The sequence below is a fragment of the Rhipicephalus microplus genome, chromosome 6 (assembly GCF_043290135.1).
Source record: "Rhipicephalus microplus isolate Deutch F79 chromosome 6, USDA_Rmic, whole genome shotgun sequence".
NCBI lineage: Eukaryota > Metazoa > Arthropoda > Arachnida > Ixodida > Ixodidae > Rhipicephalus > Rhipicephalus microplus.
Window position 1 is genome coordinate 138,574,218 of NC_134705.1, and position 24,181 is coordinate 138,598,398.

General features: G+C 42.8%; 2 protein-coding genes and 1 long non-coding RNA gene across 3 annotated transcripts; 2 read left to right on the forward strand and 1 right to left on the reverse strand.

The window, feature by feature from the left end:
- Positions 1-197: 197 nt before the first annotated feature.
- Positions 198-22,163, forward strand: LOC119168436 (uncharacterized). Its single transcript, XM_037419842.2, has 2 exons — positions 198-322; positions 20,828-22,163. Exon 2 carries the CDS (start codon positions 21,164-21,166, stop codon positions 21,785-21,787), a length of 624 nt encoding a protein of 207 aa, XP_037275739.2. The 5' UTR covers positions 198-322; positions 20,828-21,163; the 3' UTR covers positions 21,788-22,163.
- Positions 3,314-10,420, reverse strand: LOC142765548 (uncharacterized). Its single transcript, XR_012884309.1, has 4 exons — positions 9,918-10,420; positions 9,618-9,831; positions 8,988-9,182; positions 3,314-8,929 (listed from the first exon to the last, which is right to left on the reverse strand). It is a non-coding gene; the product is annotated as an uncharacterized LOC142765548 (long non-coding RNA).
- Positions 10,504-16,974, forward strand: LOC142765547 (uncharacterized). Its single transcript, XM_075866696.1, has 8 exons — positions 10,504-10,898; positions 11,580-11,692; positions 11,779-12,001; positions 13,004-13,188; positions 13,636-13,774; positions 13,844-13,918; positions 16,551-16,671; positions 16,871-16,974. The coding sequence occupies exons 1-8, from the start codon at positions 10,721-10,723 to the stop codon at positions 16,884-16,886; spliced, it is 1,050 nt and encodes a 349-aa protein (XP_075722811.1). The 5' UTR covers positions 10,504-10,720; the 3' UTR covers positions 16,887-16,974.
- Positions 22,164-24,181: the final 2,018 nt, after the last annotated feature.

The window sequence follows — 24,181 nt, forward strand, 5'->3', positions numbered from 1 at the left end:
AAAAATAAGTATGGTCGTTTAAAACATTTAGGTATTGTACACTGAATTACGTTGTGATATATTTTTTTTTTACTTTGAGTGATGGCGCTACCTGCATTTTTAACACAGAGTAAGTGATCTGCCTTTATCTTTCCATGAGAAAATAATAACCGTGTTCTTTTTAGGCGCATTTTCTCCCTAGACCGCTTGCTTTGAGGGCGGCTTTGAGGCCTAGGTACTGAGAAAGTGAACGCGTCCCTATCTGGATCCGCTCCCACCACGTGCGCGCTGAAGTGCCCTTCTACGACCCGCTTTAATTTGCCGAGAAGAAATTCGCGCTATGGTAAGTCCTTGCAATCCTCGTCATAAAGTGATAAATAGCGTAATTATGTTGCCTTACGGGGGCGCTTCAAAGCCTAGTTATTGTTTAAAGGAATAAAGCTGATCGTAGCAACGTTACGCTTTAAATAATCTAACGGCTCATTGCGAAGCCTGCTGGCGCGGTGAAAAGCACGGTCATGCTCATTCGCGCTAATTGATATGGTTTTGAATCACATTTCGTAGATTGAATCGCGCATGTTAGGTGAACCGAATCAGCCAGTCTATTCGACAATAATCACGAAATGTAATGGGTATATTAATGATTCCGCAACTATGTGGACTCCACCAACTAGCCCGAGAGACACCGGCCTAATGTGATATTTTTTATTATTTGTTATGGTACGGTAAACTTTATTAAGTGAAGAACAAAGAATGTTTACGAGAAGCACTTCGACGTTGTGCACTCGATCGTACGTCACATGAAAGTGTTTGCGCATGCATGGACGTGATCGGCATTTAGAAAAGAGAACGTGTCGTGACTACTGTTGCTGTTTTTAAACACTGAGGACCCCGCATGTGTAATCGTCGAATGAAAATCGTGTTAATTGGAGCCTAGATGGCGGGTCTGAGGGCCGGAAGAGCGCCGTACGCGATAGCATTCGCGGAATCGAGCGAAAAAAAAATAACCGCCGACATGTTGGGCTGTGCGTGAGAGTTCAAAGGCTGCCATCACAGCTTCGGCTGTGCATTTTCGAGCATTCACGCCAGTTAGCGTAGTGAGATTGAAAGACGCAATCACCTCGCCCTGCTGCGCGCGCGGTCGCCTGCGGGCCTCCGTAGACAGTTCACTTTAAACAAATAATCTAAGTGCGAAGCACATGATGGCGCCCGGGCTGTTGTAGGCTGTCGTCTCACGTAGGCTGGTGTAACGATCTGGCAAAACCGTGTATTCATATATCCATCCATGGCGTGTATATATTAGGGAGCTTTAGAAAACCGTTTGCGAGCGCTGCGGGCATTGCGGGCGCCATAAGAGCTGGTGGTGGTGGTAGTGGTTAGAATGAAGAGGAAAAAGGCACCTAATTTCTGTCTGCCTTCAGGCGACACGGCGCAGTGCCTTATAGGGGTGGGGGGGAAGGAGGGATAAAAAGAATAGAAGGAAAATAGACGGAGAAGAAGACAGGCAAGCGACGGAAAAAAGAAGGAGATAGGAAAGTGGGGATCCGGTCGAAGCAGTCCAAGGGCGGGGCGCCACAATGCGAGAGCTGCACGGCGTCAGGAGACCGCGGAGGGCGAACCAGTCGGCGGGAGCTACGCTGACGTCGGAGATCGCGAGGGCACAACCGTCCAGCTTGAAATCCTGCGAGCGAATCCCATAAGAGCTTTAGAATAGCATTTGCCCTGCTGCGAACCGCAACATACAATCCCAGCAACACTGTAGCCTCGAAACCAGCGCTTGCGGGCCGCCATCACCGCACGCTCTTTCCTTCCTCCGTGCCGCACGCAATTTCGGATTTTCTGCGTGCGGTCCGCGAACGCCGACTCGCGTTACGACGCATGCGCAGTGGCAGCGACCGCACCGCAAGGGTTCGCGGTGCGCTATTCTAAAACTTCCTACACCACGGATAGATATGCAAGAAGATTTCTCGGGGCTCGCGCCGAGGAATCTGTTCGAGTGCTTCGATGACCCAGTTAAAAAAAACAATTGGAACCAATTGGAAATATCAATGGGTCCAAATGGAAATAGTCATTTCCAATTGGACCAATTCGTATAACCAGCAGGACCAATTGGAATCTTCAAATGGTTCATCTACTTCCAATTGGGCCAAATGGAATCTCCAATTGGGCCATTTGGAACAATTGGAATTGCCAATTGGTCCACTAGGATCAAATGGTATAACCAAGAAGACCAATTGGAATTTTCAAATGGTTTGCCTACTTCCAATTGGGTCATTTGGATTGCCAATTGGATATGCTCACTCCCAATTGGGCCAAATGGGATTTGCAACAGGGCCAACTGAAAAAAAATGAATTGCCAAATGGTTCAATTGGATTTGTTCACTTGCATTTGGGTCAAATGAAATTTCCATTTCTAACTCAGCCATGTGAAACAATTTAATTGAAAATGGTTCAAGTGGGTTTACTCATTTCCAAGTGGACCAAATGGGCTTTTTTTCAACTAGGCCATTTGAATAATGTGCAAATGCCAAATGGTTCAATCAAAAATGGTTGCTTTTAGTTGGGCCATAAGCTTCCCTTGGAAATTCGCATGCACAGTTTGGTCAGAAACTTGGAGTCGCTTTGAACTGTTCCGTTCATTTACTTGCAAAATGTTAAAAAATTCCAAGGGTCTATTATACCACTGCTAAGATGACCTGAAAGTGCTAATTATTAATGTTGTTTTAAGGACATATGTCAGAATCCATCGAACCGTTCGGCTTTTATCTCATTTTGTGCTTGTCAAGTCTCTTTTAGCATATATTGTACAACTTTTTGGCCCACCACACAATCTACTAGGTTTTTAGTCAGTCCGTTGAGCGCCCCTTCGGCATTTTAGTTCTTCGTGGGCACTAGCAGGCCAAATGACACTAATGGCATTTTTTAAAAGTTTTGAAAGCCACGTAAGTTCCGCAAAGACAAACTAAGTTACACAGCTCATGTGCATGGAGCTACTCTTGCGAAAAACAGCATTATATCCTTTTGTCACGCATGCACTACAGGGAACTTTATTCACAGCTTTGCGTGCCTCGGGATAGTGAGAGCAGTGCAAAAATGTTTTTGCTTGAATGTGATTACAGCTAGTTTTATTCAAGGACACTACAATAGATTAGACCTTTTTTCTGAAAAAATGTTTCTTGGTACAATTATTGCAAACATAAGGCAGTTACATCAATCTAAATGGTACAGCTGAAAATAGAGCAGTGCAAATTTTTGGCATATAACACCGAATTAATATTCAAAGGCCATAAGCAGTGGAGGCAGTTTCAGGCATGTATATAACAAAAGCACACAATCAGGTCACACAAACGTTTATTAGTACAAAAAGTACAACAAAAGTAAGCAGCAGACACTCCCTTTGTATCTATCTTGGTGCATTTTTTTCACAACACTTGCAATACAACATCAAGGTTCCAGAGCAATGAAACTCAATCACCAATACTAGTAAGGTGTTGTCGGCAAAATCATTTTTCACTGAACTTCAAGCAGTAGCAATTGTATGCCAGAACAACAAGAGAATTAAAACAGTCCTCCCTATAAAAATACGAATGAACATAACACAAAAATTTTCATTCAATTACTGCAGTTTAAACCTGAGCCCCCATGCTTTTAAACAAATGCCTTAAAGGGGTACTGACACAAAAACATTGGCCTCGCATTTTTCAGCTGCAATGTGTTGCTGGGGGCCTGTTAGTCATGACACGACACATAATTTGCTGCAGCACGGGACAGATAATTACAGGCCCCTGACAATTGACCACTTTCAGTATCAGTTTGAAAGAGCTCCAAAAAACGAGAAGCCACCAGGGGCAACTATCGCTACCTAGAGTATGCAGCTCTTGATCAAGTCAGCACAAAGAACTGTGACACACTTCTGTACAGTCCACATCAAGAATTACTTTCGAATAGTAAACCTGACTGCAATGTCGCCAAACACAAAACTTTCAAAGCGTGTGCCACAGCGAAGCACTCCCAAGCAGCCGCCAAGAAGTATAGACTCCGATAACAAACGCAACAAAAAAGGCAGCTATGATGTCATCATAACTTGTTTTATTGACTGCAGCATGGTGACTGAAGGGAAGTAGGGGGTCTTCAAAGGTTTCCCTTCGAGGGTGTCAGTGGCAAGATGCAAACTTCCAAAATCGATTTAAAATACCTTCCAACCTATATTTGCAGTTGATATTTTGCAGATGATATACAAATGCTCACGGGAATCGACCTTGCAGGCTGTCTCAGCCACAAAATTTTGTCAGGACCCCTTTAACCAGTGGGCTACAAACCCATTTTTCTTTCCTTGATTATGGTATTTAATAAAATGCATATTAAAAAAAATAGCACATACAATATGATAGTTGCAATGTTGCAATAACATAGCGACAATGAGCAGTGCTGAAATCATAATTTTACCGAACTTCAAGCACTAGCAATTATATGCAAGGACAAGAAGAAAAGAGTATATGTCACTTTGTGACTTAGGACAATCATAAAAATACAAATGAAAAAAACAACAACAAATTTTCACTCTATTAGTGCGATTTAAACCCGAGTCCCTATGCTCCCTAAGCAAATGTCTTAACTTCCTTGATTATGGCATTTCATAAAATGCACATTGAAAAAAGAATATACAACATATAATACAACAGTTACAATGACGCAATCACATAGTGACAATTAGCATACAAGCCCTTCTAAAGAAAAACTCGAATGCTCATATAATGTGCCACATACCAGTTAGGAGAGCTCTCGAGTTGTACAGAAAAAGTGGTAAGGATAAGCACTTCACCAAGATGGGATACCAGTTTTATCTAGTGTCAATTTAATCATAAATATCCTTAGCACATCTGAACCATATGAGCATGCCGAGTCCCCTCAGTGCAAAACAAATAGACCATTTTCAAGCAATCCCAGAGCCCTCGCAGGCATGGGAAGCACTATGGGAAAAGTGTGTACGTTGAATCGGTCAAACGCGCCAGCTGTTTTCGATCACCCGCTGCTCGTTGGTGCCGTGGGAGCACCGAACAAAAAAGAAAAATTAAGAGGCATCCCCAAATGTTGACTATTACATCCAAAATACTATACATGTCTGAACGCACCTGCATGTATATCTACACATTAAATGCTAAAGGAATGATACAGTCGGCACGCGAATGAATGATCACATGCCGATACATAAGTCAAAACGTGCTATCGTGAGCAGTGGGAGCTGGAACACCAAATCCATAATTATAAATGATTACTTGTTCAACGATTAACAATTAATTGTCCATGATCGGGTTTAACAAAACAGCAGAAAGGTTTTACAGTGTTTAGGTACAGTGATTATTTTATTTTAATTCACAAGTGCTCACTTCTTTGCACTGTGCAAAGAAGTGAGCACATTCTAAATGCGTTTAAAAAGGAACGGAACTAGAATTTATTTGTGAGGTTCCTTGCTATGATAATTTGCTGTTTCTTGGTACCTGATTTTAGGTTGCACGACTGGTTCATCGAAACCAGTGTCTTAATTTCATGTCAGAGCATTCGAATATTGCTAAACGAGGTATTGTAACGTCATGCTACACACGGCATCAAAAAAAAAAACTTGCTCACATAAAATGAGCAGTAGTTTCCAGCTACAAATCGATTGCCTCAAAGAGGCAGGGGATCCTGTGCATTGTTGCATCTGTCTGCAAAAATTGGTTGGCAAGGCTAAGAAAGATAAATATGGATGTACTTTGCCCGTGAATAATGAAGAAGCTACAAATATTTGAATTAATTGATATATGTAAGAGAATTTGTATCCCCTTTTTTGTCCTGCTTTTTATTTGCTCTAGTACAATCCCAACTTGTAGTTATAGTGCCAATGAAGGTTAGTAGACACGTATCGTTCGTTACACATATGGTGGAAGCCCCGCCGCGGTGGTCTAGTGGCTAAGGTACTCTGCTGCTGACCCGCAGGTCGCGGGTTCGATTCCCGGCTGCGGCGGCTGCATTTCCGATGGAGGCGGAAATGTTGTAGGCCCGTGTGCTCAGATTTGGGTGCACGTTAAAGAACCCCAGGTGGTCGACATTTCCAAAGCCCTCCACTACGGCGTCTCTCATAATCATATCGTGGTTTTGGGACGTTAAACCCCACAAATCAAATCATCACATATGGTGCAAGCAACACACACGGCCGTTCAGTGATTGTATCTTATTTTATTAAATGCGGACTATACTTTCTATAGAACTCTTCAAAATCAGAACCTCACATTCTACTCGTAGACAGTGTCAGTGGACATTGGTTCCAAATGTAGGACTGCTCGAGCGTTTCATAGGCAACAGAGTGTATCTATTTTATTTCATTTTTTGCCATAAAGGAAAACAAAAGGGGGATGACACTTCTGAGCCACTTAAAAAATCCTATAGTGAGACTGATGGAAATAGTCGAGAAGCCCTCGCAGCTGAACACTGAAGTTCGCAATTGAATTACGCAGTAATATGTTGCACCTAGCCAAATTCAAGGTCTCTAAGAAGTCCTGGAATGACGCAAGCGGTAAAGCGTGAGGCCCGCATACTTCTTGCCGTTGGCTGCTCTGGCATACCAACTTTACCCGTGAGTGCTTCCGCACTTGTTAGTGGCGATGGTGTGCTTGAAAATGGTCTATTAGAATTGCACACCAGATTTGAAAATTTACATTGTGAACGAGCTAGGCACGGGTGAAATGAATATGTTCGGGCCTACTTGCATGTGTGCACAAACACTGAAAATTTCTGATGCTGATACAAGAGTTGTTGTTGCTGCTTCTCTTTGAACCTTCACCAAATGTTCCATCACTAAGGTGCTATATTTTACTGCTGAGCAGTGGAGGCGCCTGGCTGCAATGTACACTTCGCCTTGTTTCATAAGAATTGTTTCTATAACCGCATATGATTGGTCAGCAAGGCGTACGACAGAACTGTTAGTCTTTTTTTTTGACGAGTAGTTATGGCTCGTGTATACTGTCCCTTTCATAAGCATACGGGTGTACTGCACAAGATCTGTAGAAGCATCACTTCTGTATGGGACACCCCTACCAAAAAGGCGAATGTCTTCAGCAACAACTGTCTTCTGTGTGGCTCTTTTGTCGAGCGACATACAGTAGTCAAGCACTCTCCTGTCTGTTGTTATGCTTGATAGCTTGTCGATCAAGTCCTCAACTTGATGTGCTCTACAAATTTGGTGTGGTACGCCATTTGCAGCTTTTACCATGGACTTTAATGCGCCATTGCCAGCTTCAAACGGGAATGCCGAATGCGCCCACAGTGGGCCCCAGTGCTTGACACTTTTTGCAATGTGCACAAGTTGATGTAGGTTAAATGTCATGCATTTTTTCCCATATATGGCTTCTGCCATGACGTGAAACTCCAAAAGGAGTTCTTCTGCTCGCTGAAAGTGTGACAAACTTATGTTACGTGACAGCAGAATGTGAAGCACCTCAACAAGGCAAGCCCAGTGACTGATGCAAGATTTATTCAAAATTCCTTGCAGCACTGGCAGGCTGTAGAAGAGCACCCAATTCTCAAACTCCTTGGCCTTCCACCACTTTCTTTCTTTTGTTGCTCTTGGCAACCGGCGCACTTCTCTAGGAGGAGCCAGTGCTGTCAGCCTTTCATCAATCGTTCTTTGATGCTTCCCAATATAGAAATCACACTGTGCATCAGCCATCCACATCTCTAAAAACTGCCTCGCCACTCCCAACAAAATACTATGCATATAATCGGGGACAAAACCCCAGACTATATCAAAATGTGGCAAGTTTAGAAGTGGAGAAACTGTCTTCACTCCTCTTTCAGAATGATCCTGTTGCAATGCAGTTTCTGCATCTTCCATAATTTCTTGTTCAGAACGCTCTGGTGGCTCATTCTTCTCTACTGGGTACCTGGTAGTGCCTGCAATGCGTTCCCCCTTTTGCAGACACCAGTTACACCCATAGTATGCATTAAATTGCATGACCCCTTGCATGGGGGCTCTTGCCACTGAATCAACTGCACAGCAAATGCAATAAGCCTTGAACAGCTTCGGCTGTCCTTCATGATCAAGAACAAAGCCATTCTGTGCCAAACCTTCCATTTTCTCTACAAACACATCAAGAAAAATGCTCATATCTGGCTTTTTCTTTCCAAACCAAAGAGCAGCCAACACAAGTTTGTCCCCTCTTTGCATAATGGGCACCTCATTCACCAGTAGCTGTATAGGCCAAATTGAAGTGTTGCTGGATGAAAATAGTGGTGTGCCATCTGCATTTAATGTAAAGCTAATCCTGTGCCCTTCGTCTACTGTAGCAGAAACAAATTTGCGATATAATTCTCCATCACAAATATCAGAAAGGTTACTGCTTTGACTTAAGGGCTTTGTCAGGTCAAGAAAGCTGCAATTCTTTAAAACCTTTCGAAGTTGAGAGGGGACATCCAATAGGACAAAAAATGATTCGCTGTTTACTGAGGAAGCTAGAGCCCAGCCACATTTTTGACAATGACTCGACTGAGCATAGGATTGTGCGACCTCGTGCACTGTCGAACATTTACCACAAATGAAATGAAAACTCATCTCGGTGCCATGCTCTGAAAAAAGCTTGCCAAGCTGGTATCGTGAATGTGGCAGAACAGGTCGTTCAAAAAACATGTTGACCATTTCAATCAAACTCACCATTGCTGTAAAAGACAAATTACTTTTTATGGCATGTTTAAATATCATCAAAAGCATCTCGCCTTTTGAAACGACAATCTTTTCATTCAGGACCTCCTGAAACAAATCTCCAAGTTGTGTCCTGTTTGTGTCGGCATCGGTTGACAAGTTTCCATTGAAAGGTCCCTCACTGTCTATGCCATCAGCCACATCACACACTTCACTGTTACATTCAGATAGAAACACGCCCCGAGTCACGCTGTCCACAGTATCATGTTGAGTGCCCTGCAGAAAAAATTCATTGTAAGGTTTACATGAATACAATTATTATGTGGAAGCATACCATTGTTGTAGGGTCAGTTGTGTCATCACAACTGCCAAAATCTGTGTTGTCATCATCACTGATGAAATGATTTGCACCACATGGATCATACACAGTGGCGGCACAGTCTCCACTGTAATCACCTCCATCATCTATATCTTGCAGATCTCTCTGTCGTTCACTTCGATCACCCGGAATGGCTGGCTGCGGAGATGTCTAGACAAAAAAAAAATGCATTTAGATAAATCATAAAAATAAATAGCAAAGAATATACTAAAAACATATTTGTCTCTTGCAAATTTTTACACGACTAAAGGATATATACTGTAACTCTCTGTAAAACAAATGTTGCGCCCCCCCCCCCCGCGCGTGCTTCTTTTTCTTTTATGAAAACCAGCTCCAAGAAAAGGACCCAAGATTTCAATCGTAACGTTGTGGTAAATGAGGCTCAACAGTTTCTCTAATTAAATTTAACTGTGCCTCTTAATTAAATTGAGCACGCATTCTCGAAATCATTAAGCCAATGCTTTAGGAAATTATGTTTGTAGGTGCACTTTCCAGCACGCGTGCACGCACCAACACAAACGTACGTACTTGTTACATTCAACGCACTGCGTACAATATTTGAGACGAAGGCATCCATCTACGTACCAGCGTTCTAGAACATAGGCTGCTCGCTCCATCGGAATCGCTGCCCATCGTCGTCATTATTCGCATGCTGCACAGCACTGTCCGCCGCCAACACCGCAGCGGCCATCGATGTCGCATTTTGCGGTACCGTGTACTCCGCTTGACCGACGGGCGGCCGCGAATCCAGCGGACCTTCATCCGAACTTTTATTGTGTGAGCCATCCTTTATGGATTCCTGCGCGGCAAGATTATTGAGATTTAACAAGGACATTTTTTGCCGATAATCTGATAGAGTCGAGACAATTAAAGAAGTTTACTTACAGTTTTAGCGAGCCGCAGCCTAGCTGATGAGTCTGTTGATCTGGGCACACTGCATACACTGCTTGGATTCAGATACTTTTTATACCTTCCGCGCTTTTTCCGTTTCTTCTGCGGTTCCATCTTGCTAATATGTGGCGGTGACCGCTATGCGCTCGTCTATGTGTAAAACTTGAATGCGCTCTGACCACCACTTGCTCTACACGCTAGATTGACCGACCCACAGAACACTTGCCAGAACACCGACCCACGCCACAGAACGACCACGCTACCACAGTCCTGCGGCCGCAAACATACCAAACATACGTTTGTTTACAATAGCTCACCGCAAGTGGTCAGTGAACGCAACCTAAAAAAGAAAACGTTTTTTTCTTGGCATTTATCACGTCACAAAAGCCGAAAAAAATTGTTTTCGACGTCTGCCGCGCTCACGGAGGCCTCCATGGCCGCGCTGCTGCGTGCAACGAGCCAACAAGCTCAACAATGGCCTCAAAATTGGCGTAACTTTTTTATTTATGGGGGATTTGAATGCCAAATAATAAGTTTATCAAACTATTTTTCAACAGCAATAGCATTTTATTTTAGCATCAGTGTCAGTGTCTAACTTATTTTGCTTTTTTAGTTCTAGCTGGGCGCCATCCTTGTCACTTCAGGACGGCCTAACTAGCATCAACATCAATGAGCTTGCAGCAGCTTTTCGGAAAAAAACGTGGTAATGGTGGCATCGTACTGCTCGAGAACGTGTGTAGTGTGTTCTGTGTGTTGTGCGTGATTGTCTGCGGTGTTGGAATCGGAACGTTGCAGCGATGATTACTCACGCTTACGTTCGATACCAGGACGACAAACATTTGGCAATCGTGCCAGTGGAAGACATAAAAAATTTCAATCCGAATGAGGATTATTCGACAGCCTTCTTTATGGTCAAATGGACCGATTCCACCGGCACATGTGCCTACTACCGCGCAAGAATTTTGCGGGTTGGAGGTAAGTTTGTGCATTTTTAAGGCTGCATTGAATTAGTTCGATTGTTTCGTGCTCCACGCAGCAACGATGTGACGTGCGATAAATCGATCGTGTATACGTCAGTGCAGGGCGATTTTCATCGAAGTTCGTGCAATTCGGCAAAATTAAAATTACGTGCCCCGTTTAATGTAGGGGGCTAGAACAGGCAGATGCATGAAAAAACGTAAGTGAGCTAGGCGCTCTAGGTTTCTTTGAACGCACAAATTGTAGAACTTCCTAATTATATTTGCGTACACTCACGTGTACACCCACTCTTTGTCATATACCCAGGTAAATATGGCGTGCACTGTGGTCATTTATGTGATCAAACGACATCAAGCATTTAATTGATTCAGATATATAGCCATTAAATTCGAATGTACACGCGAAATTATGTGCACACATGAATATATTTCTTGATGGTTCACCAATCTTTTAGTTTGCCTTTTCAAACACGTGAGCTTGTGTCATTTGCTTATGTAAAGAGCTTTAACCTTTATATGTATGTATCACAATCTGTTGAGACAGATACGTTTTTCTAGGTTAACATTTCTTGCTACAATCATATTGCTCTCTTGGGCCATGTTGCTTTTATGGTAGTCTTCAGTTACACCGTTTTTCTAGCTTACGACTTGTACTGTAATAGAATGTTGTGTATTCCAGAGTCGGAACAAGACTTGAAGGAAATTGTGTCCCGAAAAAGGGTGCGGGTGAGGCCCCTAATTGAAGATTCTGATCAAGCCAGCGATGGCGACAGCAATGTTGCACCATCGAAGGTATGGTTCACCCTATATGTAATTGCTTGACCAAGCATAAAAGAAAATATTGCCCAGTATTTTATTGCTCATGTTTTATTTTTTAGGAACAAGACAAGCCCTCCGAGAGTAGGGAGCGGCTTTTAAAAATTCTACAAAAAAAGAAAAAAGCTGTGAAGGTCTCACCCTCACAGGAGGCTGAGCTGAATGAGCTCCAAAAAAAAGTTGCAGAAATGCAAAAAAAAATAGATGCTCAGAACGAGGAACTCGTAGAGCTTCGAGGGCTGAACAGAGATCTCCAAAAGGAGCTCCTAGTCAAGATCAGAGAAGGCAAGTCTAATTGGTATATTATATATGAAGTGGTGGCACACACTCTTGGTAGAAGGAATATTCTGTAAACAAGAGTGTAAGAATGATTTAGCAAGTTAAGTTCACGAGGATGCTTTGTTGGGCTAGTTGGTATTGCATCATTAAACTCTACTGCGCATATACACGGGGACGAAGAATGAACTCACGAGGCATATAGTGCTGAACTACAACTGATGCTTAATTTCTGATGGAGCAAAATTATATGGACGTAAATAGCCTATGACAGCACTCTTTGGCCAAGCATCATCAAAAAAGTTTTACAAAACAACACACCATTTTACACACTGCCTATGGCTTATCAGCGTTCAAAAATTCTATGTCCATTCTTAGGTGTCGTGGAAGGGGTCCTCACACCATTTTCTTTCCTGCGATTATATGGGTATAGCGCACCACCACAAGGACACAGAGACACACACTTAGCACTAACTTGCAACTACTGTTTCATTTGCGATCACACATGCTATTTATACAATAACAGTAGACCGGTAAAACCTGGAAAAGATCATGTTAAGATACAGCAGATCTTTTTATGTCCTTGTGGTGGTGCGCTATACCCATATAAATGATGAACCCCAACCAACTAGCCCGGCAATGCGCCTTAGCATCTTTCCTGCAATCAATTTCATACACTTCTGACAAGTGTCCTGAAAGCTTTGCTTCCACAACGCTCTTAAGAAATGAGGTAGAATTTCAGAACATTGATAAGCCATAGGCAGTGTGCAAGGTAAGTGTAGTTTGCTTACTTTATTCTTTGCTAGTGCTTGGACTAAGACTGCTGTTATTGGCATGTTTGGTACATATAGGTCGTTCCATCAAAAATGAATAATCAGATGTAGTTTAGCGCTATGTCTTGTGTCCTTCCTTCGTCCCCATCTATATGTAGCAAATGTACCTTCTAAGCGAATAACCATGTTCCAATGTTAGTTGGTTCACTTCAGTTTCTGATGTGCAATTTTCATGTAGGCTCCAGTAGATACAAAAGTGCAGAGCCTACTGCTCAGTCCCACAGCCCTGGCACCCCTCTGCCACACAGCATGGACATCACTCTTCCAGCAGTTAGCAGCACACCATCCCCCCCTTCATCACCCACCAGAGAGTGCCCACATTCTCCCTTGAAGGCGCAAGCTGGTGCATCAGGCGGTAGCTTGGTGAGATGTTTGAGACTCAGTTTTATTTTAGAAAAAGCTGTGCTTAGTGCCTACATAATGACAGCAATCATATAGTAACTACACTTGAAATCCTCAGCTCATAAGCCTGGCCTAGTTCTTTGACAGGTGTATGTTTTTCTTTGCAAGTGATCCGTTCACTTCCTCATGTTCCAGTTACAGCCCACAAACCATGGTGTATCATTGCCCTAGTGCACTGTAAACCACTAAGGCTTCAATGACTCAGCTGCAGTGTTTCTTCGTGAAATTTGAAGGAAAGCATGCATTAGTTTTATGTGATAAGCAAGAAGCTGTTGTTCAATTACATGCGTTTATTTGTGAACTTCACACAGAATAGTTCTGCTCAATTGAAAACCTTTATATATGGTACATTAAATTTAAGCATTGTGAATGGCACTCATGTGTTACTGCTGCTTTTATTTTCTGCAGGTTGACATTGGACAAGGGCTGCGAATTCCGCTGGAAACATGGCGTCGTGTGCAGGCTCGGGACAAAGATTCTTTGTTCATTAAGGATCTGCTGGTGACAATCTGGGATCCAGCTCAGCTACAAGGACGATCATTGCAAGGTAATTTCCAGTACTTTGAACTGCCAGTAATGCAGTGTTTAAAATTGCTTAATGTATAATGTTCTGCAGGCAAGCATTGTCCTCGTTTCCCAAATCGGCCGAGAAAGGATCCATTGACACCATGGAAGGTGTCTGTCATGCGAAGTGAGTATCAACATATATCCCATTTCGTCAGTGTGTGAGCTCATAAATGGTGTTCTAATGAAGCACCAATAACTAAGTTACCTCACTTTGCACAGTTTACAGTGCTGAAGTTCAACCAAGACCCAGTACTATGCACATATATTACAGCGAAAGCTGTTGTGAGATCACAACTCAGGTCTTGCGCGAACATAGCGAAAAAAACTAATGACACAGTGGGGCTCGAACTCTGGTCCACTGGGTGCCAGCCCAGTATTCTGCCACTGAGCCACGCCGGAGCTTGGGACTTGTTGGCAAACTTGCCTTAGGCAGGCTTGATGTCGAGAAAGCAATTGCGTTAATACGACTTATAAAGCGTTTTAAAACAGCGAAAGAACAAGCAGTTGTCGCACAATGTGAACAGCGTAGTAAGTGGGTCATCCAATGCTCCAACCCATTACAAAATCTTGTTTTTGTTGAGCTATTAACTGTGGCGCATACCCATTTTAGGCATAATTCCTCATCGTTGTCAGTCACTGCATAAATTGGCACAAAATTCCTTGCAAGTGTTTAGCGGATACCACGCTTCTCAGAAGAATGACGAAAAACAGCATAGCAAATGCTGGCCTACTACCCAAATAAATTTATTAATAATGACCTAGTGGGTATCAAGCAAGTGTGCTTGTACTAGTTACCAATGAGTGTTTCGAAAAGGCTCTGAAAGGTCGCTCTTCTAGCTTTCGCTGTGACTGTGCTGTGCCTTCCGCACAGATCTGGTGTTTTTATAGATACCTCTCCCTGTTTGCAAATAATGTGACGTCACTATGAGCACTGTGCCCACCATTCCTTCCTACGGCGCTGGGGCTGGTTGACAAGAAAGTTCCGCTAGCGGGATCTTTCTACATACTAGCAGGGCTGCATGTGTCTGCATTCGTCAGGCTGAAATTTTGGTGAATTGTTGTAGGCTGCCATAGATGGCAGCCATTAAAAAAACATTTTTCCTCTTCAAAAGCAAACGTATTCACGGTGACGGATGCTTTGAGAAATATTGTAATGGTATAGACCTAAATGTACCCAATTTTCGTTGCGACATGTGCATCGCAGTTTTAAACGAGGCACAGCATTGGCTGCAGCAAGGTTTTGAGCTGCTGTGCGAGAGGTTATGAAGAAAATTCTCACTCATGCCGCAAAATTCTGACCGAAGATGAATGGGAAAAGAAACAAGAACAAACAAGAAAACACTTTGTCGTGTGTTCGGCTGAGGTTAACAAATCCTTGTGAAAATTAAAGCAAAGTTGTCAGCTACATTCCTCATACCCCTCTGAAAATTTATGCATTTTTAAACTCTTTAACTTAATTACATACGTTATCTTTTGCACAGTCACATCACTGCATCTGATGCATACAAGGTATTCGCATACTTACATTGTTCCCTTAAGACCTAACACACAAACTTCTAGTGTGCATCTTCACTTCATGAATATCGAGCAGTAAAGGTACTAAGTATATGTGAAACAAGAATCTCTGCCTTTTACATGAAGTCATATGAGGCCTCTGATAAAACGAGTTATACCTTTATTGGGTTTGTGTACTCGCTGGGGCGAAGCGTATATTTAGCTTTACCAGTGGTATCTTTCAGCCCGGTGATCATGCAATTTTTTTCCTGCACAGAGCGCAAATGCTGAGATGTACAGACTCGCAGATGACCGTGTCAAATGCATATTTACCTTCACTAAAATCTTGAATCAAGTTCTGTAGACAACCGGTCGCTGCCACCAGCCCAAAACAAGCGCCTATGTTTTTGCAAACAAGCCACATCGTTATTCACCCTGCACGTACCACACACAATCTTCTCAGGTTCACCTTTGCAGATGTCAAGATGAACCGATATTGTTGATGCCTTTTAACGTACACTACACTCCACAATAGAGTGCACATTTTCCAAGACGATGCCGCTTTTCCTCGCACAGGCCACCACGTGTGTTCACTTCTTCAAGATAAACAGCCAGCGTGGCAAATATTTCATCACGCAGTTTACCACACAGCTAGATGTTCACTGACATGTACTACAGCTGATGTCGCCATTGTAACATGAAGTTAGGCTTTGAAAAAAGAAAGTAAAGAAAAAAACTTTCCCCAAACATCGCACGACCGTACTGCACTGAGGCACCAGAGGTAATGCTTCGCCAACCACACCTTCCACGTGCGCTAGCGACGTCGCACTGTGATGTACCCTGGTAGAGGTCTATTCTTCTGGGACATTTCTTAATAGTATCACTCATGATGTATGCAGTTTATGAGGCGAAAATACATAATGGTGAATTTCATAGATGGTTAACTGATATTACATTTAAAATCTGTTTTAAAAAAATTTCTCACGATAACTTCATGAATAGATTCATTAGTTCTATATTCTGCATTGTTTTTGTGTCATTTATATCCAAAATGCTTTGCTACCGAAGTAATAATGAGTGCTTTTGATATCTTTTCTGCTATGAGATGCCATTTTGACACCACTGAAGATGCTACCTAAAATTTTCATGTGCAGCTGCCTAAAAACAAAGCGTATTTTTTATTCTATAATGGATTCATTTAGCTTTATGTTAATAATTATACCTGTGTATCTTATATATGTTTAAATGCCTTTTTTTAACAGCCTGCTACAAGCGTCGCTTGGAAAAGCAAGGTTTCCCAGACAGTGCGGTCCAAACGCTCATGAAGCGAATGAACCATTATGTTGGAGAGAAAATCGCAGACATCGACAAGATGGCAAAGAGGTACACCAACCGCAATTTTGTTTTGCAATTTTTTTAACTTCAGTAGTAAACAAATTTTGGCTTGATAAGTTGGGGCTCTACTTCAATGTGTATTGAACCTAAAGTGCATTTAATTCCACTTTTCATTGTGAGCCACTTTTTTTTTAACTGTAATGAAACTAGCCTTCATGCAAATGCTGTTTGTTTATTGTTTCTGCAGGGTGCAGCGTGACTAACCAATGTGGCTGTAGCAAAGTGCTGGACCTGCATGGCAAGATACCGCATATTATGTTTGTAAATAAAAGATGTTCTGTTTTACAATAATTGCATTTTTGTCAAAGGTGTCTACATGCATTCATTAATCAATACGTCCTGTACCATTTGAGCCAATTGGCATATAAACAATTGGTCCAATTGGTTAGATGCCAATTGGTCATGCCATACTATACCATTTGAGCCAATTGGCATAAAACCAATTGATTCCATTTGTGAATTATACACAATTGGTCCAATTGGTGTTGGGCCAATTGGTGCACAACCAATTGGACCAATTGGTTCTATACCAATTGGTGTAAAACCAATTGGTGTAAAACCAATTGGTCCAATTGGCTCAATTGTGTACTAATTCACAATTGGAACCAATTGGACCAGGTGGAAATTTTCCAATTGGTTTCAATTGCTTTTTTTAACTGGGGATGATATCAACTGCGGAGCTCGTTAGGGGCCCGGGCAGTACGTGTCTGTCGTCGCTAAGCATAACGCAGGCAAAACCAAGTAAAGGAATGAAAACAAAAAGCAAGCGAGATCTAAAGGGGGAAAAAATAGGAAGGAAAGTTGAAATGAATGAAAATAAGTGAAGGGAAACAAAAAAAAGCTCTGCCCAGCTGCGCACCTCTTTCAGGCTTAGCGGCACGTGCGAAGCTGCCTTGATGTTTTCCAACATAATCTCAACGAAGGAAACCCGGCCGGGCAATCAGCGTGCGTATCTGTATATCACAAGGCTAGATCCACCTGACAAATTACCATCCCACATTTCAGACAAGTCCGCCAAATTGTATGAACTAGCATGGGCATTAATCTCCAGAAATGCAGCCACAATACCAACAAAAAATAAAAAGAGAGAAGAATTAGACATACAATATTTTTGGATTGGATGTAAAAAGGTATAACATGGAAAGAATTGAACACGCTCTGAAAAACGAAGGAAGCATCAAAGCAGTGAAGAGGAAACTTGAAATAGGCAAAAATTGGATGTATGCACTAAGAGACAAAGAAGACATAATAACTACCAATATGGATAGGATAGTTAAAATAGCAGAGGAGTTTTACAGAGATCTGCACAGTGTCCAAGATAGATTTACCGCTGGAAAAACACGAAACACATTAGATGAAAACTTACACAGAAAGTGCTGTGTGTGTGTGTCTTCTTAAGTGTTCCCCTTTTTGCACTGGTTTTGTTCTCTGTTCAGCTGCGTATGGAATCGAGCTAATTTAGCTTGGTTCAGCATGTCGCTGGAATAAAATGATTTGCTGCAGCCCAGTTAAACAATGCCACACCGGGGCAGCAGCAATATACAGACTGTGTGTGGTAAAATATTCGGTAACTGACGACGGCCCTGCTCCATACAGCACTTGAAGTCACTTGCCATGGCTAAATGACAGTAGGCTCGGTTTATAGCCTGCGACTTCTAGGCCTTATTTTGGCCTGGAATATTTTTTGACTCACGTAGTTTCCTAACGATACAATGGGGGGAAATCAGGCGCTAGTGTCTATGTGCACTGCAACTTGTGGCACTTCAGCAAGCGTGCGAATTATGGGTGGTGGAAAGCCTGCACCAACTGGAAATTACTGCGCCATACTACTCCAAAAGGGTCTTTGTTGTCTGATTTGCACCATAGCTGTGCCACGACGTGTTCCGGAATCGAAAGTAATGTTGACAGCTCGCATATGAGTGGACATTACATGATGGTCGCCATCTTGTACACTTGCGCTGCTGCATGTGTGTGCAATTCGTAGCTTCAGGAGCTCGGAATAGACCGACCAATTATTCCCACTTCAGCGCTATTGCGGCGGTGCCTTTTGTGGTCATTACTGCCAAAGAATGAAGGCGATAGCTGGCGACTACCTGAGCGCCTAGGGGCGCCGATCGCTGCCATCTCGATCATTATACAGGACCGTGTTCTGCGTGCACTGCTTTGCAGGAAAGAAAGTAGCTTGCTGTTGAAAAGTTGAGCGTTACATCGCGGGCAGTGAGACAGCACGCTTTCATAGGGTGACAACCAAAACATGCCTCAGTCGCCTGGACCGCTAGAGCATCGCTTGCAGAAAGCTGGCATCATTGCGTTACATAATAGCTTATCCCGCCACATCTGTGCATGTCTAAAGGGGAGTGAGGACAAGTGACTTGGCACAGTGTGTATGCCAAGTAGGCAAAGCACTGCGTGGAACTAGCCAGTAGACGATCAGCTTCCTGCTACCACACCCTGTCCCAAAAAAAGCTGTGTCTGTTTTCGCTAAGTAGCTAATCGCGGCACACATTTTTCGTGGACAGCTGCTTATGTCTGTCCATCGCTATGGCAGTCACTGCGTTGGCTCTGTATCCTGCATTGACTCCGTTATAGTTTCGAAATTCTCCTTGATGTCACCACCGCGTGCCATATCGGATGGCCGTGCGAAAGTGCCAGTCATTTCTGAAATTTGGTAAACAGGAAAAGATTCTTTTGTGGTGGGAACTTTAGAAAATATTTGCTGTGGCACCGTATTTATTTCTTTTTAGTGGCAATGGCGCTCGTAAAGAGACTCAAATCGGTACGTCGTGGTTAAGGCATGCTATTTCAATGTGCAGTAAGCCGCAGTCTCTACACTGTGTGTATTAATGAGGTGTTACTGTAACAAGTTTCGAATGTGTGGGGGGGAGGCGAGCAAATGTTCGTCGCGGTGCCTTCCTCCCTATCATGTCAATCCCCCTCCCCGTGCACATGCCTGTGTGTGAATCTGCGCGCGTGCTGCTAACTTCATGCTGCAGGTAGCTTAATTGTTGATGCAATATCCTTCACTGTTTTATGTCACCGCTTTTGTATATGATGCTGATTTTACATATTTTTTGTACTTGTGTGCTCGCTGCTTCTGTGTAAATGATGATGTAAACTGTGGGAACATTAAACTAAATTAAAACTAATTTTTTTTCTTCTGTGTATATCATGAAAAGCTCGTTCATGCTCTAAACAGAGAGGTAGCTGCTCCAAAAGCAGACTTTACCTGCTCCGATTGCTGCTCCAAAATGCTGGAAGGCATTCCCGCCTCTGTGGCAGTACACAGATTTATCAACTTTTCGTAATTTTGGCCCCAGTTGGCTTCGTGTGGCTTGAAGTTGCTTTGTCACGAAACGACGGTCAGCCAATCTTCAGAATTTGCACTTCACTATCTTAATTTTTGAGGCTGACCACTTCAAATTGGGTCACTAAGTTCAAAACGGTTATTTCTTTTATTCAAAACAAAACCAACACGCAGGAATAAGCGAAGCCACATTTGGGATTTGAGACCCGGAAGTACGAAGACTAGGCAAATCCGTGTACTATTTATCGCTGAACGATTGCAGTGCCACAGTCCCCTCTAGTTAATTTTAATGTTTTTTTTTCATATATTGTATATATATCGGACCTTCTACTTCTATTTTCACTGAAAACTGCAAAATGTAGGTTGCTGTCAGGGCTCCTTAATAACATTAAGCTTGTTCCTGTAAAGTAGCAATTTGTCTCAGCATGTGGTAATGTTATCACGTGAATCCTGGTGCTTAGTAGTAAGCTTTGAGGACATAGTTAAACTTGAGTTGTGTTCTTCATTCTGGAGATGCTTTATAACCATAACGCATACTTGACAATATTTTTGTATATGCACCAGTGGCTAAGTGCTGTCCATTACTATGAATGTGTTCCAGTGGTTTCGAGTAGAACTATCTAGACTACGCAGCCATAATCAAGTAGTGTCCCAAACAACGAATTAGCTGATTCCCAAAAAGCAGATTTCCTGTGCTCCAGTGCTGTCATGATGCCATCTTCAAAATGTTGAGTGCTTTGTTAATTTTGTAAATCGTTGCTGATATGAGAGGTAAACTTTATTTTATTTGCTGTCAAAAATATGTCCCTGGAATTATGATTCTGATTTTACTGGTCTCAGGCACAGCCACTGGCAGGACTAGAGACGGAAGCTGATGAAGCGGGGCCATCGGGAGCAGTGGTCTTCCCCGCGGGGTCAGCGAATTCGGAAGGGGACCTGGGTGTGGCTGTGGTAATGTCTGATGGAACCATGTGCATCCGAGAAGACGAAATGCGAAGAATCATGCAATCTCTTAACTCGTATATCCGTGATCCGATGCCGTTTGAGAAAATGGTCAGGCTGTTTGTGGAACCAGTTTACCACCGTAGTGATTCCAGGGCCACCTGCCGTGCCCTGAGAAAAGCAGCTCGCAAACAGAATCTCAGCAAGGAGGCGCTGTTAAGAGACATCGTGTAGATGGTCAACTTGTTTGTTGCTTGCGGTTCCAATGTTAGTAAAATGGAGGAAAGGCTTGACACCCAGGAATTTGCGATGTTCAAGAGACTTGAGAAGAGGTACAACCTGCTGGAGAAAGCAACCGCGGGCAACGTTCTTACACTCTCCCGTGTGGCCACGACTTTTTATTACGCCACTGTTTATGCCACAGTCCAGCTCCGGGACAGGTTACCAGTCTCCTTGGAAGAGATGTGCCTGAAGTCGCCAGACTACCCTGTGGCTATGATGTCAGAGGCCTTTTTATTCTTGATCCCCAGGGGCTTTGATGGGGAAAAAGATTATGTGCATGCACACTACCTTTTTTTGGGGGAGCTCACGAGGATGACCAACCAGGAACTTCGGAATGCTCTGCCTTCGGCAGTCTTGGATGCTTTCAAGGATGCTGCTAAGGCAGCCTTGCGAGCAAGGGATTCGAGAGACTATACAAGGAAGGAAAAATTACTGAAAACGCTGGGGTTGACGACCACTGAGGGCGTTCCGAGCTTTGCAGTCCTGGCCGCGGCAAGGGTCTACCGCCGCATCTATAAGGACGTAGAGCCGGAGAAGGAGGAGGTGCAGGGCACTGTAGAGGAGGCATCCGTGTGAAATGTAGAAGGACCAGAAGTGCTGGTCATCATGATGCAAGCCCAGAGTTCCTTTTTAGGGCCACTAAATAATATAATCGTTCTTGCAGCACCACTTTATGTTATTTAAATTTATATTTGTTCCGTTTTACTTATATGCTTTCCGTTTATAATGTGATGTTGCTTTAGTTTCACTTTTCTAACCTTAACTACAAGTGTTGGAGTCAGCTGCTCCCAAGCGCTTTAATGGTCTATAAAATGAAACCTGCGTGTTAGAAATGAAAGCATTTGTTACCTTGTTCACAATTTGCTACGTTTTTGCACTAGAGGGTAAAAATACATATGTAAAACGCACACATTTAGTAAGAATAAACTAGTGAGTCATGACTGCTTCTTGATGCATTTGAATTTGTGACATTTCTTAAACAACAAACTCTTGACATGGGTGCAAGGTTGTATTCTGAAAGTGGAGCCTCGCAACAAACATCGAACAGAAATTTGGCTGATGTGCTTTGACGATGTCATGGTGTTGTCACTTTTTATTATGTATATACATTGTAGGCAGAACTTTAAGGTTCAGCTCTCTGAGACATGCACGAGAGAAAGAACCTCCTGAAAGAGCAGCATTCACTCTGGAAGGTGATCAGCCAGACAGGCTCAAGATTTTTTGAGATAGACTCAAGAAATGGAGAGATGGGCACGTGTTTCAAGTGAACAATTTCTACTCTAGCTTACCACTTGCATTTTCACACAAGAAATAAGGTACAGTAGACTCTCAGTAAACGAAAATATGTTAAAAGGAATTACTGTTCAAATGGAAGTGTCCCTAATATACGATTGGTTTGGTACTTGAATGCTGTAACCCTATCTATTTACCAGTAAGTGGAACTCCCATTAAGTGAACATGGGCATGTTCCGAACTCCTTGGTTCGTTAAACAAGAGCCTACTGTATCTATAGCACATTTAATTCTGTGGTAAAGGCCTGCCAAAGTACATAAAAAGCTTAAAGGTTATTAAAGGTTTTAACCTTTGAGTCATAGAAAAGGCAAAGGTTGAGGTAGCTTCACAAGGTGTCTATTCTGGTGGCATCTGTCGCCAGGCATGATGCAACTTTGTTGGAAACCGGTAAAAGAAGTTGGGTTGTGTAGACATCAAGGAACCTCAGCTGTTTCTTGATCAACCAAGAAAAGTTTAAGACTACAGTGACCAATGCCATATTACAAGTGCCTTGGAAGAATTGCAGTTTTTATAAAGAAGTTGTAGAGTTCATTGTGGAGAGTGCTTGGGCTTTGAGTCCATGACAAAATTAAAATGGAAGACTTGCCTGCTTGTGATTTAAATTCCCCATCCACCATTTCGCACAGTAATATCACAGCTGGCTGCACAGCCAGTCGTCCTTTAAGTATCCTGATCACAGACCGCTGTACGTCTCAAGGGGTTCTCAGGGAAGGACACATCTCATGTTGGCCTTAAAAGATGCATCCTCGAACAGACATCCACCACACTGGCACCCTATTGGCGACCCGTCGTGTAGCGGCAACTACTCTTACTCCCTTTTCACACGGCACCTGTAATGTCACTCGCTGTGAATGACAATAGGCGTTTATGTCACTTTTGTTGCTTCTACAGGGGCATAGTTGATGATATTCATACATAATGGCATTCACTCGTTGAATGTCTTCACTGAAATTGTGGAAGGGCGACATGTGTACTCTCGTCAACGGGCGCTTGACAAGAGATTTCAAAATCGACATCCTAAAGCAAGTGTAAACGATGTTCACATGTTTATTAAAGGTTGTTAACTTTTCAGTAACTCTTCAACATGCAACACTATAGTAGAATCAATTTGTGCTGCTATATTCTCATTTCCAGACTCTAACTTGACGATAAAGCGCATCATGTCAGCCATATGTTTAAACACGCTTGTTGTTCCGGTGCAGCGTCGCCGCATTAGACTCGCTAGTAGCAGAACATGCACGTGCATGTCGGACACCACTTTAGGGAGAGTGTTTTCAAACCAATTTTCCTTTCTTGGGAAGCACCACAGTTCTCTGTTATTCGATGATGAAGTCAAAGCCCATAGAGCAGCCAACATAAACGAATCGGCGTGTAGCGGCAGCTCCAAAATCCTCATCTGTGATCTTTCTTCAATATCAAGCTTGAGGCATTTGAGTTGGTTCTGATGCTTCATTCGTAGCAACTGGAGAGCAATTATTGTTTGTTTGCACTGATCATAATTTATGGCGGTCACAAATTCTTGTACACTGGCATAGTTCTAAATATTGCCGTCGGCAAGTTGTTTCAAACAGCGGGACAGTATTATGTAAATTAAATGTGCGATTTGTAACTTTTTGGTGTCATAGCAGCCTGCCGATAAATATTGACAGAAATTGCTAATGTCATTTCACGTAGCCG